At 47.6% G+C, this 17,082-nt stretch overlaps 5 protein-coding genes and 1 non-coding gene across 7 annotated transcripts; 1 reads left to right on the top strand and 5 right to left on the bottom strand.

Annotated features, from left to right (window-relative positions):
• Positions 1-1,009: 1,009 nt before the first annotated feature.
• E1B28_008140 (uncharacterized protein) lies at positions 1,010-4,710 on the bottom strand. Of its 2 annotated transcripts, XM_043152925.1 has the most exons (10): positions 4,080-4,327; positions 3,973-4,026; positions 3,808-3,912; positions 3,699-3,743; positions 3,589-3,633; positions 3,479-3,523; positions 2,355-3,413; positions 2,018-2,275; positions 1,844-1,960; positions 1,010-1,767 (listed from the first exon to the last, which is right to left on the bottom strand). In XM_043152925.1, the coding sequence occupies exons 1-10, from the start codon at positions 4,320-4,322 to the stop codon at positions 1,582-1,584; spliced, it is 2,157 nt and encodes a 718-aa protein (XP_043008208.1). In that variant the 5' UTR covers positions 4,323-4,327; the 3' UTR covers positions 1,010-1,581. The 2 variants fall into 2 exon arrangements, with proteins under 2 accessions (XP_043008208.1, XP_043008209.1); XM_043152926.1 differs by having other exon boundaries at positions 1,010-1,960; positions 4,080-4,710.
• A 2,254-nt stretch (positions 4,711-6,964) lies between these two features.
• On the top strand, positions 6,965-7,062 carry E1B28_008139. Its single transcript has one exon. It is a non-coding gene; the product is annotated as a tRNA-Pro (tRNA).
• Positions 7,063-7,380: 318 nt separating this feature from the next.
• Positions 7,381-9,459, bottom strand: E1B28_008138 (uncharacterized protein; the record flags this gene model as incomplete). The annotated part of the gene is made up of 12 exons (XM_043152924.1): positions 7,381-7,459; positions 7,524-7,582; positions 7,664-7,720; positions 7,776-7,834; positions 7,908-8,004; positions 8,072-8,164; positions 8,223-8,392; positions 8,460-8,523; positions 8,583-8,597; positions 8,648-8,883; positions 8,951-9,149; positions 9,205-9,459. 12 exons carry the CDS (start codon positions 9,457-9,459, stop codon positions 7,381-7,383), a joined length of 1,383 nt encoding a protein of 460 aa, XP_043008207.1.
• A 1,227-nt stretch (positions 9,460-10,686) lies between these two features.
• E1B28_008137 (uncharacterized protein) lies at positions 10,687-11,929 on the bottom strand (the record flags this gene model as incomplete). The annotated part of the gene is made up of 6 exons (XM_043152923.1): positions 10,687-11,057; positions 11,110-11,244; positions 11,304-11,548; positions 11,602-11,696; positions 11,752-11,843; positions 11,902-11,929. 6 exons carry the CDS (start codon positions 11,927-11,929, stop codon positions 10,687-10,689), a joined length of 966 nt encoding a protein of 321 aa, XP_043008206.1.
• Positions 11,930-12,892: 963 nt separating this feature from the next.
• Positions 12,893-14,269, bottom strand: E1B28_008136 (uncharacterized protein; the record flags this gene model as incomplete). The annotated part of the gene is made up of 9 exons (XM_043152922.1): positions 12,893-12,910; positions 12,962-12,976; positions 13,083-13,165; positions 13,224-13,358; positions 13,426-13,554; positions 13,629-13,707; positions 13,757-13,915; positions 13,980-14,116; positions 14,197-14,269. The coding sequence occupies 9 exons, from the start codon at positions 14,267-14,269 to the stop codon at positions 12,893-12,895; spliced, it is 828 nt and encodes a 275-aa protein (XP_043008205.1).
• Positions 14,270-15,135: 866 nt separating this feature from the next.
• Positions 15,136-16,009, bottom strand: E1B28_008135 (uncharacterized protein; the record flags this gene model as incomplete). Its single annotated transcript, XM_043152921.1, has 3 exons — positions 15,136-15,325; positions 15,393-15,723; positions 15,784-16,009. The coding sequence occupies 3 exons, from the start codon at positions 16,007-16,009 to the stop codon at positions 15,136-15,138; spliced, it is 747 nt and encodes a 248-aa protein (XP_043008204.1).
• Between the last annotated feature and the right edge of the window lie 1,073 nt (positions 16,010-17,082).

Below are 17,082 nucleotides of genomic sequence, written 5' to 3'. Positions count from 1 at the left end.
AGCGCATTCACAGCGCGTACCTGGAATATGAAAGAGACGGGAACGACTTAACCTTTCATGACGAACCAGCTTTGTAATGTAGGTTTTGTGAATAGATTTGCCAACTGTGCCAAGTCAATTTTCTTCTTTTTTCTGGAAAAGCCATTGTCATCCTTTGCGAACGGGTCTTCCTGGTCGTTTGCTGTATTCCTGAGTCTAAAGTAGGCGATGTCAATATCCCAATACCCGGTATAGAGGTGGGGCACGGACTTGCCCAGTACAAACCAAACGTAGTGCAACGAAGGGATCACCGTGATCTTGGATTTGAAGCGTGAAACGTTATTGCTAAGGATTCAAATGTGTGTGTGGGCAACATAACGAAAGAAAAACTTTTAGCACACACTTCATAGGTTTCGAAGAAATCGGACGAGTTGTGATTTTTCTCCTGGTCCTACAACGAGTTATTTGAACCCCAGAAAGCAGTCAACATTAGCGAAACACGCGACTATTCAGAGAATAATTCGACTACATTACTTGTTCGCGATAGAGCCCATTTACGAGGTATAAACCCCGTATGACCATGAAAAACGAAAACGCAAAACCAGTGAGTCACAACCAACTTTCTGAGAACGTGATGCACCGGCTCCGAGGGGGAGAAGTGCCGGCGGCAGGCGGTGACCTCTGTCCACGTTAGTCACGTCCTCCATTGTTCCTAAGCTGGCAGGAACCCAACCGATGGAAAACGCGAAAAGGTGAGCGTCGTGGATATGCAGTCGGGTCGTTCAAAAACTCATTTCGCGTTTCCGACAGCTCTATTTTGCTTCCAGATAGATAGATAGATAGATAAATTACACGGCGTGGTCCCAGAATTCGGAACTGCCGGAGCTACCAACACAACCTGAGCGCAATCTCGGCGTACGTCCGAGTGGGGGAGATGTCATGAAATATTTATATATGTGTGAAGGGATGAGCCCGTTCGTTCGTTCTTTCTCAATTACTGTTCCCACTGCTACTTAGTAAGGAAGATGTACTGTGATGTATTTGGGACGGGAGCATCGAGTGAGGATTGGGAGTTTATGACTAAGTAGTAAGTACAGGCGGGTAATAAAAAGCAAGATAGAACAAAGATACAGAGATGGCTCGGTGATATAAATACAAAGGATTAGGAGGCTGGATGGTGGTAGATCGATATTATGATTATTATGAGGGACTTGAAGGAAAAGAAAGAAATGCAACGATGGAAGAAAGAAGTAAAGACGGAGTAGATTATGATTATTATGAGGAAGAAATGGTACTAGGGAGCGTGGAGCCTCGCCCAGCACAGCTGGAGAGTAGATAAGAGAAAGGAGAGAGGAAATATTAAAGGGAATGTGTAGATGATCCGCGTCAAGCGGTGAAGGAATAAAACCGGAAGATGAAAAAAGGAAAAGAAAGGAATGAATAGAGTGCTATCGGGATACCGAGATTGCAGCCAAGAGAGAAAGAGAGAGAGCTCGAAGAGGAGACCCGACGATCCAGCGCCATCAGAAAAGAAAGAAAAGTAACCGAGTTCCATACAAACCTCTACTCGAGTCCGACCGATACTACCCTCGAATTTGGATCTTAATCCTCATCAAAATCCTCTGAAGCCGCCCACTTGGACTTACTACTCCGATCAAACGTTACCCCAATTTCAACCTTCCAAGGCCCATAATAGGGGACTCCGGGAGCTTGGAAGAGGGATTTGATCCAAAAGTGAGAAGGGCTTTTGATACTTAGGAAGTTGTGGATGCGGCGATAGCCTGGACGCTAAAAAAAGAAGGGAAAAAAGGGTCATTATTAATTAGGTGGAACGGAAGAGGGGAGGGTAGGGTTTTCGACGAACCACTAGGAAGGCTTGGAGGTAGTATGCGATGTTGTACAATAACCCGTCTAATGACAAAACTCCGTGGTCGCACGCGAGTGGGATCATGACTTCTTCGGTTTCGGGGCATCCTGGGATCTACGGAGAGCGGAGTTAAAGATGGTAAAAGCGATAAACTGAAACTGTGGGTCTCACCTCAAGTATAACCTGTATATCCGTAGTCCTCACTATCTTTCGGTCGAACGGATGGGGACCCATCGTCATTGGTGTCAAGTTGGGTTTGAGTTTGAGGATGTGTAAGATTGAGATGCCGAGAGGTCCGACTCCTTTCCTTTGTGTATTGTTGCGACCGGCGTCAAAAGGGAGGATAGTGGATCCAGTTGGGACGGTGGTGGTGAATACTTCGGTAAGTGCTGAATTTGCGTTGAGGGCTTTGCCTAATATATGTTTACCCTGTTGATCGGGACATCGATTAATTTTTATTTAGTTGAAGTAGAAGGGGGAAAGAAGATATATATTTTGAAAAACTCACAGATCCCGTGAGAAGGTGCCTCGTCGCTGGGGCAGAAACACAACAATAGTCTTTTCCCTTTCTACAAAATGAAGATGAATCCGAGTGGCCGGGTTCGTTGATGATATAGGTGATGGGGAAATGATGGCCGAACATGGTGTTGTCCACGGAGGCGTATAGTTTTGGGGGAGGGATGTGACTACTGCCTGGGTCGCGCGTTTTTCTACGAGGTAGAGTTGCGGAGGTTGAGGAAGATGAGGAGGCCACGGCATTACTGGTACTTTGGGTAGCGGGTGGGTATGAGTTCGAAGAGGCAGTAGCTTGTGGTGCTCGTGGAGGAGCATCGAGGTTACGACTACTGGTACTTTGGGCGACGGGTGGGTATGGGGCAGTGGTTTGTGGTGCTCGTGGAGGAGCATCGAGGTTACGACTACTGGTACTTTGGGCGACGGGTGGGTATGGGGCAGTGGTTTGTGGTGCTCGTGGAGGAGCATCGAGGTTACGGCTACTGGTACTTTGAGCGATGGGTGGGTATGGCTTCGAAGGGGTAGTAGTTTGTGGTGCTCGTGGAGGAGCATCGTGAGGACGGGTACTACTGGCACTTTGGGCGACGTGTGGATGTGGGTTCGAAGAGGCAGTAGTTTGTGGTGCTCGTGGAGGAACATCGTGAGTACGGGTACTACTGGTAGTCTGGGTGATCGGTGGATATGGGTATGAAGGAACGGTGGTTCGTGGTGCTGGTGGAGGAGCATCGAGGGTACGGGTACTCGTATGCTTGGTGACAGGGGGATATGGGTTTGAAGGAGCGGTGGTTCGTGGTTCTCGGGAAGGAGTATACGGACGTTGTTCAGAAGAATGATGAACCGGCATCTGTGTCGGGTGTGGTGGCGGCTGAGGATGGTATCGAGGCGCACCGGGCGCATGTGTGGCAAGAGTAACGGTACGTTTAGCCGTTGGTGAAGTTTGGTTTGAACCAACACGGGGGTAGGGATAGGAAGACTGCGGAGGTTGTCGCACGTTGGCGACTTTCCCATTTTCTCCACGGATGCCTTCTGGCCTGTTCTGATAGGGTTGCGCCTGCTGGGAGGAGATAATCAAGTTTCAGAGGTCGAGAACACCAAAGGTACTTTTTTGGAATTGCTTACGCGGTTGTCAGGAACCACTGGCCTGTTCTGATAGGGTTGCGCCTGCTAGGAAGAGGTAATCAAGTTTCAGAGGTCGGGAAAACCAAAGGTACTGTTTTAGAATTACTTACGCGGTTATCAGGAGCCACTGGCCTGTTCTGATAGAGTTGCGCCTGCTAGGAAGAGGTAATCAAGTTTCAGAGGTCGGGAAAACCAAAGGTACTGTTTTAGAATTACTTACGCGGTTATCAGGAGCTACTGGCCTGATCTGATAGGAGTGCGCCTGCTAGGAAGAGATAATCAAGTTTCAGAGGTCGAGAAAACCAAAGGTACTGTTTGGGATTGCTTACACGGTTATCAGGAGCCTCTGGATCCTGATCGATTTGAATATCGCTCAGACGGCGCGTGAGCTCATCGGATTGAGAAGGACAGGGGAATCCTCGTCTTGCAAGGTTCTAGATTAGACACAAGCGATGAGTTGGTGTCAATACATGGTGACGTTTCGGAAAAGTCACCTCGGTTCGTCGATTCCTCTCCTCTGTAGCTAGGTGGTAATAGAAAGTGTGATCCTGGGAGGTTCGAGTTGCAGTAGATACGACTCGATGAGAAGAGAAACACGCACGTAAGTGATCACCGATGTAGATGACTGAGGGACAACTCTCTGAGTGTCCGGTTGGTTCTTGTGGTATTTGTGAGCAGGTACGTTGTTGGGGTTGAATGGGTCCATTGTGATTATTTGATTATTATTAATGACGGTTGCAAAGGGTATTGAGTGTTTTGAGGAAAGGAAATTAAAGCAGCAGACGTCGAGGATCCTTTTATACGACCGCAGATTGTGGCTGGGGCATATCTGACTGTCATCCATACATGGCAAGTCATGGTATGCCAGTGGACAGACCAGGTCTATAAGTGGAAAGTTCATAATCGCCGACAGACGGCTTCAGGCCAAAGCTGCTTGATTCCTCTTGCCATAGTAGCCAGAAGTGGAAATGGCTATTGAGCCAAAGCTGAACAATTTGTATTGGAAGGTGACTCAAGACACAGCCACAAGTCCAAGATGAAGAGGAGTCAGAGGGCCATCCAGGGCAAGAAAAAATCAGACTAGTAAGACAATGGTAGTTGCGTACTTGCACCAAATGGGTGCATCTTGAGATCTGTGTCGACGATTCATCAAGTTTTATCTTTTGAGAACTCGTCCCAGTTATTCAAATGATTACTGTCGTGTACTTGGGTAGAGCAGAAATCGAAAGTCAGGGAAGAAGAGCAAACAGTGTACACAGTGGACATCGAGGAGACGGACAGAAAGTCGTGAGAAAATTTACTTGTTTCCCGGCGCCGAAATCTGTTCTCCACTCTGTTCGTGCAACGCCTTCGCCTTCACGCAACGTTCTTCACTTGCCTCTGCTACCCAGAAATCGGTTACAGACTCAGAGAACTCGGGGAAAAAACGTCGCGACAGAAGTAAGATACACGAAATGTTTTGTAGACGTGTGTGCAGGAGGTATGCATATTTGCAAGCAGCTTTCTAACACCGTTCTCATGTCTTGCCAGTTGACGGGCTCACAAAACGAGTCCTGTTCATGGAGCTTTTGAAATCCAATCGGACCTTTGAACTCTTGGCATCGATGGATTGATGTGTCGCAAGAGGCATATTTGGACTGTTGGATTTTGGAAGAGGAGCGAGTCAGTTACATCCCAGGTACGCAACTCGCTTTGAACTCTCCTTTCCGGTCCAGCGTTAAACATTAAATCCTTGTCCCATCACCAAACAGCCTTTCATCTGGATACAACAGCAGAAAACAGATGAAAACGATACCTCCTATGAAAATACCGCCATAGACTCAAGCTCAAGAACGCTCAAGTACACCTCATCCTCGCATTGGACGCTGGTGAATAGCTCTTAAAGCTGAGGCGAACGCTGCGCTCCGAACCATGACGATAACGGAGGGCAGTCGTGTTCCTTATCCTACCTCTCATCATGCCATACTACCTTGAAGGACGCTAGTCTTCCCTCATTCCATGGTCATTTCATCTCTCTTTCCTGGTCGGAGCACGTGGAGGCTCGTCAAAAACGACTGTTCTGGCGCTCCTTTTTTCGCTTCCTGGACCGCTGTGCAGGTCTCTCGTTCCCTGGTCAACGAACTGTAATCCTGGGAGAAGGCGATTGGCAGCGCTACATTGGTGTTCGCCATCGATTCTGTGGGTCGATTTCTCTCATTCTCTATTACCTTCTTCTCATTCAGTCTGTGTTCTAGCGCCTCAAGGTCGATGTTGAACGAATGAAGTTGCGCTTTTGTGTCTGTGCGGGAGGTACGTGTATATCTGTAAGCTGCCTTCTGATACCGTACTAACATCTTAGCAGTTGAATGACTCTTTCTTGCGAGATGTGAACGTTCCGAAATTTTGGCTCTTTGAACTTTTGAGAATGAGAGGGCAGATTTGGGAATGTTGGATTCACATACACCAAGGTACGCAACTCGCTCCGAAGTTGCCTATTCCTCTATCGCTAAACCTTGACACATCAACGGACAGCGTGGACACCGAAGAGACGAAAGCGGTGCCTCTATAACAAGCTGCGCCATGAAGATAAAATTTTGAGAGGCCGCCGTGTTTGCTTATACGGTCCTCGCTCTTACGCTCAAGAACGCACAAGCACCCCCTCATCTTCGGATCTTCCCTCTTCTTCGAGTGCTGGACTTTCCCTTGCTCACAATGCCCCCCGAACTACGGCAATACCGAACGGCAGACGCGTCCCTTACCCTCTCCCCTTCTCATCATGCCATACAAAAGAAAAGGACGCTCGCCTCCCTTCGCTCGATAGCTATTCCATTTCACCTTTCCTGGCCGGAACACTTCATTAAAAATGCCCGTTCTGGTCCTGTCCTGGTACATGGACGGTGACGACATCGAGCATTCGAACACTCCCAAAACCTGCTTCTTCCTTGACACCCCACGAGAACGGAGGTGATGTGGTGGAGGGTGAAATCTATGCTCAGGAGGATTTACAGGGGGATCCTATACGGTTCTGAGTTCCATGGTATATGGTATATGGTTCCCTGGGGGTACGTACCTGCTTTTCCCCGAATTATTCCCTCCTCAAGTGCTGAAGCTTTTTCGATAGCCTTTTGTTTCCATCGGGATACAACGATGTGGACGAGAAGCATGGGAAATCCGAGTTCTGCCTGTGGTCATGGCCTATGATGACGATGGCGTCATTACTCTAGGTACCAGGAGGTACGTCCGAGCTCGTACCTCTCTTCGCCTAATGTTGATCTTGATCTTGAGGTTTTCCCCGTAACTGGAAGCCCTGTGTAGGTACTAGGACGGTTGCTACAACGGTTGGAAATGGACATCATCGGTCTATAGCTTCAAGCTTATATTCCGCAGTTTTTAACTGGGGCTGAGAAATGGGAAGATTCGTACGGTTCGCGTTCAATAGCTGTACGTCGGCAGGCTGACGTTCCACTGCGGACGTACAAGGATGACAAGGTAGGGAACAGTTGATGTGGCCTGATGGTCTAGTAGTATGATTCCTTGTTAGGGTTAGTTGACATGAACGCCTAATACTATCGAGGAGGTCCCGGGTTCAATTCCCGGTCAGGCCCGCGTAGCTTGTGGCTAAGGATATGTTTTTGTCCCCCCCTTCGCACGTCGAAAATAATAAATTTCCCAGCCAGAGTTGGGTACCAGAGAATCAATGCTATTGTTCAACAAATTTAAGAAGTACTTTACTGGCGGGTTTGTTTCTCAGGTTAAGAGTGGCTGAATTGGACGAGGGGTAAAAGTGTAATTGAGGTCACTCTACAGTCCACAAGATATCTGGAAACCTAAGAGAAGAGCTGATCATAGCGACGTGTTTGGGTGAAGGGAGATAGTCCCTTTCATGAGAAAGGCATTCGATACTCATTAGTTATAATCCCTAATTAACTCGCTAGCCTGAACTCGATCAGACACGTTTCTGATAGCGGCCATAACTTCACCAGTTCAAGACCAGATTTTCGCCTAGTTATTAGACCGCTCAGTCAATATCGTGAGCGACGAATAAAACAAAATAAAAAATCCTTACCCGAGCGCTATAAAGTCTTCACTTGTTCTTATGCAACTATTGTATAGAGCGAGCATAATCTGGCGTGATGAATAAAATAAAGATTCAGTGTGAACGAATATGTGAGGCCACTGAAGGCGAAAACGTTGGGTCCCACGTACGACATTGCAGTTGACGGGCCGAACGCAACCGTAGTTTGGGAGAAGTGGTTCTGGGGCCTGCGTGGGGTGATTTAGCATCCGAGAGGCTAGAGAGCTGATAGAAGGGTCTCACCAGTTCGCTAGATCCGATAGAGCCTTGGTCATGATAGGCATGTTGAAGGATATATTCATCTGTGACATTGAAAGAGAGTTTATAAGAGTATACTTGAGTATCGTATGGTTCGGAGGCAGGAAATGTGCGTACGAAGGATTAGCCGGCTTGAACTCTTCATCGCCTTAGCAACGTTCTTCAGAATTATAATTGCATCTGAATCTGGCCAGTCGAGGATGATGTAGCTCAGCTAGTCATACATTGCGTATCGTTTCAGTGAATCAGTTCGCAACTTCCAAGTTCCATAGTGAACTCACGAAATAAACATCTTGCCCAGAGATCGGCGACTCTTTCAAGAAATTGATAGGAACAAACCGAACATCCGCTCCTGGATGTTCAGCCAACCAGAGCTGAGTCGTCGAAACATCATCCATGAGCGGCAGCCTAAAGATGGAAATGGGCGCTCACTGTTTTTGTGTGTTCGAGCGGTTGAGGCAGGTCTTGAAGAATAATCTTGAACTTGTTGGGGTAAGATTTGGAGAGTGCTAACGAGACGACGCCCGGTCCTGAACCAACGTCGCAAAATTCTAGGAAGTTCTTCCCAGAAGCAGGAGACAGTAATTGTTCCCAAGGATACACTGATGGCCCATGGGTTTTATCCGTGAATAGCTGATAGAACGCGAAGGCAATAACGACGACAAAGACCTTGTACAACTGCATCTGGGGAACCAACAGTACGGCTAAATCCCACCATGGCTCGTTGAAAGCGCTATCGTAAGAGTCATGAGATGGAGCTCCGAACAAAAAAAAGCAGAGCTTTGCCGGTACCTTTCCTGCATGTGGCTAGATGCGCAGGGTCAGTAAAATTTAGGGTTTATATCGGGAAATCTTACATTTGACTGGATCCAATCGAAATACGAAGCATTCTCCATCTCATTTCTTATCAGATACGAAAAGCTGCTTTTGTTGACCTTCCTGCTGGATGCATATTCCGGATGCACGAGTGCCTCAGGTAACATGGCGACGCCTTGGAGGATCTCTCCCGAATAGAGCGAAATGGTCGAAGATATCGGACTGGACAATAGTAGTGGGAGGGAGATGCGGTTGTTAGCGTAGACGTCTTTTGAGACTATTTTGAAAAGGAAATCCGAATTTATCAACGAAGATTGACAAACAAAAATGAAAAGTGGGATGACCTTCTTGGAAACACCCTCTAGTCGACAGAAGAAGCATCACCTGGCCGATCTTCTCCGGGTCAGCTTTATTCTTCATCTTAGTAACAATATCATCGACGTGCATTCCTTTGGCGCCATTTGGAGCAGTGGTTTCAAGGATATCGGCTATCCCTTCCTCAACGACAAACTTGAGACAAGGTGCCTCGTATGGCATGGCGCGCTGTGGAGGCAACATAAGTCACAATCATAACGACTTTAAGATAGAAGACTCCTACGTTGATTAGCGTATGCATCGGTTGAGCGAGAGTAGTGCATAACCTTTCACAGGCACCTTCGAGTGTCCGTATGGCCGTTTTTAACGCAAGGGCACCAACTTCATCGTCCAATGGATGAGATTCCGAGGAGTTGGGGCTAGGAATGCCATGACCGGTCTTCTCGTACTCTGACATGGCTGCTTGGGTTGACGAGGATATGAGGCTCAAGAGGGCCTCGATTTGCGAGCGAGCACGGGAATTTGACTCGGAGGCCATCGTGTGACAGTGTTGTCAAGGGCGGTGGCATGCCACTGCCTTTGTCAAAAGGCAGCAGGGCGGTGCCTTTGGGGCGGGCACCAGGTGGTTTAGTGCCCCTGAACTGCCTTTCCCACGATGTATGGTGGTCTCCGCAAGTCTGTCCGAGTCTGTCTGAGAAAGTACGATCGGTGATATCGGAGTTCAGAATATCAGATCAGATAAGACTAGATTAGTTGTCATCACGAAAATGCCGGACTCGGCAGGTCACTAAAGGGCAGCTGCCTCAAAATGTGCCCATAGGGCGGTGCCCAAAAACCACCGCCCACGTTCAAAGGCAGGGCACCAAGGGGCACCGCCCGTCCAACACTGTCGTGTGATACAATGAGATGTAATGGTGGGTTGCCGACAGTGGGTACTGAATATAAGTCGCCAGGTGAGTAAAAATAAGTCCATGCTGACATGTGAAGGGTCGACTTTCGAAATGCGTGTTTACAAGTGTATTTCGAATGGCTCATGATCCAAACCGAAGCTGAATTTGCTGAATGGCTGGGGTTTCTTGGTTTTCTCCGAGGCCGAAGTTTCAATTCCTCTATTCGGTTCCCACGGTTTCCACAATTTTCCCATTGACTTAGCACATGAGACCTTGAAACAATTCCGTTAAGAACAGGTATAGACGCAAGAACACGAGACAGTCCCACAGAGATGAGGACAACCGTAAGGCGAACTTGAGACGTAACGCTGCGATGGAGGGAGCAAAAAGAGGATGGATTGATTACATACGATGTACCTAACTTACAAACGTGACACACGACCTAACGCCATTTCCGGCATCGAGCCAAAACCACAGGATTCCGACAAATGCTTGCTTAACGAGAACTTGAACACCAGGTTTACCGAAAGTAAATAAACTTATTTCAAAGTAACAGGCGGAAAAACTTGGAAGTGATTCAGCCCGCCAACAATCCCTTGAGGTATTTTGAAAGACAGGGAATGCGGATCTCGAGAGCATCTTTATCAGCAGAACTGTTTTCAAATTCCTGGATTTTGTTCCTGTTCATATTCCTACCCTGCATATGGACGAGATAGGCGATTTAAGTACCGAGGACGTAATCCTAGCAAAATACGTACACAAGAAAGCAAGAGCAAAAAGAAGGTATCCTGCATGATAGATATCCATCAGTATTAAAGAAAGGTAGGTAACCCGTGCCAACCTCAACTGCCCATGTACATTTTATAAGGATTCGTCTAAGGAATCTCATAGAAAGTACCACCAACAAAAGACGCAAATGAAGGACCGGATATCCGACATCGATTGTCGAATTCCGTGGAAAGGTAAACTTCATCGAAAGGATTTCTGTTGGATAGAGGTGCGGATGGGGAACACGGGGGTGTTGGATATGGGACTATCTGCCTCGGTGTTTGGAACAACTGAAGCTGAAGACTTGTAGATGGAGAAAGAGGATTGAATTGGGATTGAGGTAGGGTGAGGGGCATCTCTATCTGAGGAGACGAAAACGCTGACGATGCGGCGACCGGGTATGTTCCGTGTTCCGTACTATCTTGAAGACCGTTTCCAGGCAAGTTCCCTCTTCTAGATATGGCGTTCGTGTATGGCCCTACGGCAAAGAGTGAGAAACGTGGAGGGAAGGAGGATAATGGTGAACGTACAAGATGTCGCGCAGTTGCCATTTCCACGGCAGTCATTGATGCCTTCGTTATCGTCAGCATCGGAGTCATTCGTGTCCTCAGATCCATCATCCGAATCTCCTTCCCGAATGCCATGATCAGCAGATTTCCCATAATCTAGTGTTTGAACTGTTAATAAGTTGGAAATTTACAAGCAAGGATAAAGAGAGGCGTACTTGTTTGAACGTTATTACCAGTGATATTCCTGCTCCCAGAGTTATTGGTTTCGCACCGGTTGTGGATACGACGACTAGTGCAAGGACTTTTGTAGTAGGAACGGTAGGTCGGTGGATCCCTGGATGTTAAAAACCCGGCAATTCTTGCACATTGACCTTCGGAGAGTAAAGGGATGAGAGAGAGGGGAAAGCAGGAACCTGGACAATAACGGAGCCAGATAAGGAGGGCGTAACCGTTTCCTGCACTGCAATGATATCAACTGCGTTCGGCTTCACACGAAGAGGATATCTGGATTACGGGCTGTGACCGTCCGAGAACTCTATCGTATCCTCGTGACTACCCACAATAGGGTTAGTGGTCAAACTAGTCGAGGAAATCGCGGCCAGTTGGGACTTGACAGGAACGAGATGCGTTGATAAAGCGGGTCACGACGAGGTATCAACGTACCAAGCGAATATCTCGTCGTTCTACGAACTTGCATCGACTGTTTATCCAACAGTCTCCTCCGCGCCGTGACCTGTGGGATGAAAAATCCTTTTCTTCAAACCCTGGAGGTTGGAGACCGCAGTCGAAGCTAAGCAGAAGGTTTGTTCTTACGGTCTACATTCCCGATACTGAGGAACATGCCCTTAACAGTCCCCCTCCCTTTGGGATGATAAATCCTGCACCAATGGAACTCTTATCGGTTTTTCAAGAACGACGGACTAGCCCTGACAATCATTTGTGGAACCTAAAAAGACAACTCAGAGTTTTAGTCAGTATTTTTTCAACTGGAAAATCGATGGAAATATACCGAGCGAGCCCTTATAAGTTGTCAATTATCATTTTGGTGAACACTTTTTGTAGAAGGGACGCGTACGGCGTCGACAGAGGGAGACGACAAGGACGGAAAGGCTTACGTAGGTAGTTACTATATAAGGTACTAGAATATGTAATACCACATGGACTCGGGATGGACGGCGATGTCGGAGCGACCGCAGCCAACTATGATCGGCCGATCCTCAACACTTTTGGGTTCAGCGCGGTCAGGGGATCCGGACAAGGATGAGCGAGTGGCAGTGTGATGACAGAACTTTCAACAAGATCTTATCTTTCTAATCTAATCATCCAAATTAGATAGTCAACCAGTCATCGACCGAAGAGTATTGTTACACTTAAATCCAGACCTACAAAAAATCCACCGCGATTCACAACTACGCTCCACTTCCCGTTGATGACTCAAAATCTACAATCTTGACGTTCAAGTTTCGTTAGGAAGCAAGGATGACAGTTCCGATCTGCGTAGAATATTGAGACTACGAGAGTCAATATCAGTCTAGAAATTGATAATTGATCGTACTCACCCTCCCGGAAATTACAGTCAACCTCAGAGATTCATAGTTCCCAAACGGTTCCCCACAGTTGGCACCCTATTAACAACTCCATTCCTCGGAGTGACATGTACTTGAAGAGAAGGCACGATAGGACGCAGAGTCCAAGTATCTCCGTAATATGTCGCGCCTGAGCCAATCCCGAAAGTTTCTACGGCATCGTCCTCTTGAACAGCACTTCTCAAAATGACGAATGAAAAGACTGAGCCCTTTTCAGTTTAAAGGGCCCCGCCGATCTGGGGTGAGGATGGAGTGTGGTCTAAGCAAATACGAAGTAGGACACTTACGACCAGCGGCGGCATCTGGATAGAAGATTGGAGGTTCAGAAGGGAATAATTAACGATTTGGCCCCCATATCAATGATGTCGGTAGGAAAAGATGGGAAACTGACTGTCAGGAAGGACGTACCGAATTGTACAAGATGAAGTAGGCCGAATAATGAACCAATGCAGTCCCAATCAAACAGACCAAAGCGGCAGAATAGATGGCGGCTACGTTCAAGGAAGGTAAAAGACACCTCCACATATCATTGGTGAAAGAGAACCTTACCTGATTCCAGGACAATAACGGTCGTTCTTGTCGCATGATATCGGCAGCGGCTGGCACTGTAATGGTGATACTCGTGACCGTCTTCAACAAACTTTAGATCCCGCTGTGTACGCCACAATTTGAATCCAATGAGAACTACATCGTGACATTGGACACCATCAGACACCTGATGAAATAATGATGATGAGAAAAAAGGACGCACTGGTGCAAACCAGATTGAAAGCCAGCGTAGCGGCGAAAAAGTATAGGGAGCGCTGATATGTGGCTGAATCAAGAATACTACTGCCTGGTTCCGCTTCGCCCACAGACCAGGTATGCCATGCCGACATCGCTGTCAGTGAGAGGTAGGTCAGCGAGACATTTTCGGTAAATGTACTGAAGGTCGAACCCCCGTAGCTTACTTACCGACGTCCACTATAAACAAAGAGACAGTGACGAGCAAAATCCACCAGGTCTTTCTCCATATGATAGCCGTCCTATATAACTTTGCTTTATTCAGATTCACGATCGAAATATGACAAGAAAACACGTACCATGACAAGGTCACCAATAAGCGTCACCGTAACGTTCGACGCAACTTTGCACATGTTGAGCGAGGTATCCCCATTCTTGAAATACGCCTCTGCTGCACTTCCGACACTGATATTGGCCGTAAAAGCTTGGAAAGCTCTTGTGAGATTCGCCACAACGTGCTATCGGGAAGTGTGTGAAGGTCAAAAACGACACACGAAAGAAAGAAAATAGAGTTCCACGGACCACCGTTATGACCGACCACAACAATATCATCGTGAACATGAAATAGATAGCGACTGAGCTACCTATTTGCCCCTTCTGGCCCTTGTACCGACGCCAAAAGATTGCCATGCATCGAGGGAAAATCGTAAGGTAAATTCCTTCGAGAAACGATGGAAAGAGGGGGACAACGTAGTCAGCGACGTCACTGGTGTCCATCGAATGATGGATAACAACACACCATAGCTAAAGGTCTCAACGAATGTACCGATTAACTGAGAGGTAGCGACTGGAATCGTAGACGGTGGAGGCATGGTCCTGAGTAGAGCGGGTAGATGTCAAGACGCTATGAAAGTTGAGCAGAAAGAAGTTAATTTAGCCTATGTAAAGTGTATAATAATAAACACCCCCAGTTATGCCACGGTTGGGCCGCACACTTACCTCTGCTTTGATAGCCATACAATTATCCTACATCCAGTGTAGGTACATAGACACGAGCGGCAAGATTTCCATGCTGTGCGACCGTTCGTGACCGCCGTTCATCAACGAGTCCCGCAATTCGCAGGAGGCTGAATTCCAAAAGAATGGTCACAGTTCTATTGGGCTCTGGGGCGCAGTTGGAATGACAGAAGAGCGCCAAGTATGATTGAAGGACTGGTTGATGTTGATGGAGTCGACTTTTGAGTCAATGCTCGATGAAGCTTGACATGTGGCAAGGTATTCCAGGGGGATCAGAATCAGATAGATGAGCCCGATAAGTCACCAGCTGTGCTCTACACTCGCACTGAGCCAATCCACCCGTAGAGCTTTGGATACTACGAGCCTATTGGACGTTCGACAGAACCAGTTTGGAACCAGTGAAGCAAGAGGTTCAGCATTAACAGACGTCAGACGTCAAGTAATTGGTTCCCACGCACTGCGCTGTCTGGAGTCATATGATGATGCAGTGATGATCTGCACGCGTCAGGGTAGCAATGTACTGCAACTTGAAGATATAGATGGAAGGTTACAAGTGTAAGATAGTACTAAAAAGAATGAAAATCCCGAGAGTGCCCCTGAAAAGCTGAGATGAAGCTCAGAATTATCCACAAATGAGCCGAAACAAAGGAAGAAGTATAAGGTAATTGGAGCCGTACATGGTATTAACTTGATTAAAAATTCTATACGTCCAACATCCAAATCAACATTCGGGAGCCTTCAATAGCTCCCAGAAATGATAAAGGACGGGATTATAACGCTGGAAAACCTCCATTCGAGCCTTCGGGACTCGAGCTAGCGCTCTCGGTATAATCGGATATGCAGGATCGAGTTCCTGGTAATACCAAACATAACACATGAAGGCATGATGCGGGTAGTGTTGCGCATATTCTCTATTGATAATCAGATTCCAAGAGAGCGTGAGCACCGGTTAATCAAGAAACACTGAAAGCCACTCACTCTACCAACATCTTAGCAACCCTCATAGCCAACCAGACCTGATATTTCTCCGCCGCATACGCAAGACGGATTAAGTCCAGGAACACAAGCCTGTGGGCGGCGCTTTTACCGATACTTTCATCTTTTGTGAAAGCAGGATGCGTGAATGCGAGCAAAATTTTGACGATATCTCTCCTGCACCCCGGCATAGGAACGATCCGAAGTTGTTGTCGGATATGGAAGTCAGTGTACCGGCTTAGTTTACCGGTGTAGTGGCGGAGGTTGGACTCGTGAGCGCCGAGAAGGAAGCCGTCGGACGAAAGGAAGAAGACATCTGGAGTAATATCACAATCTTTTTCGAATAGGATGTGAGGTTCCCGGAAATATGAGAGAGGAAGGATAAGGTACTTACGGGTACATTGAGGTAATACATGACTGTCAGCGAAGCGTGATTCGAGAAGTTCCTCCTTGAGTGGCGAGTTCATGCTGGAGGAGGAGACATGGTATGGTTCACGATCTAAACGGCTGGAACTCGCGGATGCGTCAAGAGTAGAGGTAGGGGGAGGGGGTACGGATTCCAGGACAAACATTGCACGAGAAGGGAGGCGAGAAACACCAAAGTCGGTTATAAGTGGCATTTATAGAAACGGTTGTGGCTCATGCACATTTCCGACAACAAAGACGGGGACCTCGGTTTACATTTTGAGGTATAAAAGGGCCGGTATCGGAAGGTGAAGGGTGATCAAAGCTTTGTGTGGCATCACAATACGGATGGAAAACAGCCATTCCACGACGCAAAATGGAGGATTGTTGAGAACTGGGATGGATAGTGTGAAAGTCGTCGCGAACTCTGAACACCGCGCTTGGCTTGCCCCGACGAATAACTCGGGTTTTATCTTCCGACTGTTTCAAGAGGAAAGATTATCTGTAACGACAAGAGTAAGAATCGTGTAGGAGGGCGGTATAGCAGGAACAAACGCACAGTATTCAGATCATAGCACGAAATATCCCCAACCCGGTGTTAAGGTAGAGGCTGTGGCTTCCCCGCATCCACCGTCAATGCCCAACCTCCAACTCCATCGAATCCAACAGTTGTGTTATTAAGAGCGCCTGGTGGCAACCCTGAGCGCGAAGCGAACCTTGAGAATCATACTCAGCCCCCCGGTAGGCTTGAGGGGTAGCGGTGGGCACGTCAGTGCGCCATTCCAGAACAATGTCCTCGAGGTTCTAGATGTCATAATGTATGTAAGGATAGCGCAAAAGATTCAAGGATATCGCAAGGGCGGACGTACCATATTTACGTCGTTCCATCGTCTAGCCAAAGGCACATCTCAGGAGGGGCTCGAAGCTGTTCGAAACATTCGCGATGTCGTACCGAGGGGTACCTTAAAGCTCCATGACGGAGAGAAATCTCAACCATCAACCCCATTTTCCCGAGGGACGCGACCCGGAGTCGTTTCTGGGACAAGGGAAGGGAAGGATGATAGGATGATTGAGCCGCCTGTGTGTTTAGAGTGCCAGAATTTGCGAGGTGAAAAATTCGGGAGTTTTCTTCAGTGATGACAGAAATATGCAGGGTGGATTCTAGAAAACTGATGGTTACGAGAGAAGGTCCGAAAATCCGAAGACTAACGTACGAGCTCAACGTTCAACCATCACCGTTCACCAACACACAAACAAATCCGCTCCCGCAAGCGCGTTAAGCCGCCTC

Source organism: Marasmius oreades, chromosome 5 (assembly GCF_018924745.1).
Source record: "Marasmius oreades isolate 03SP1 chromosome 5, whole genome shotgun sequence".
NCBI lineage: Eukaryota > Fungi > Basidiomycota > Agaricomycetes > Agaricales > Marasmiaceae > Marasmius > Marasmius oreades.
The sequence above is the reverse complement of the archived record's forward strand: the minus strand, read 5'-3'. Positions and strand labels throughout refer to the sequence as shown.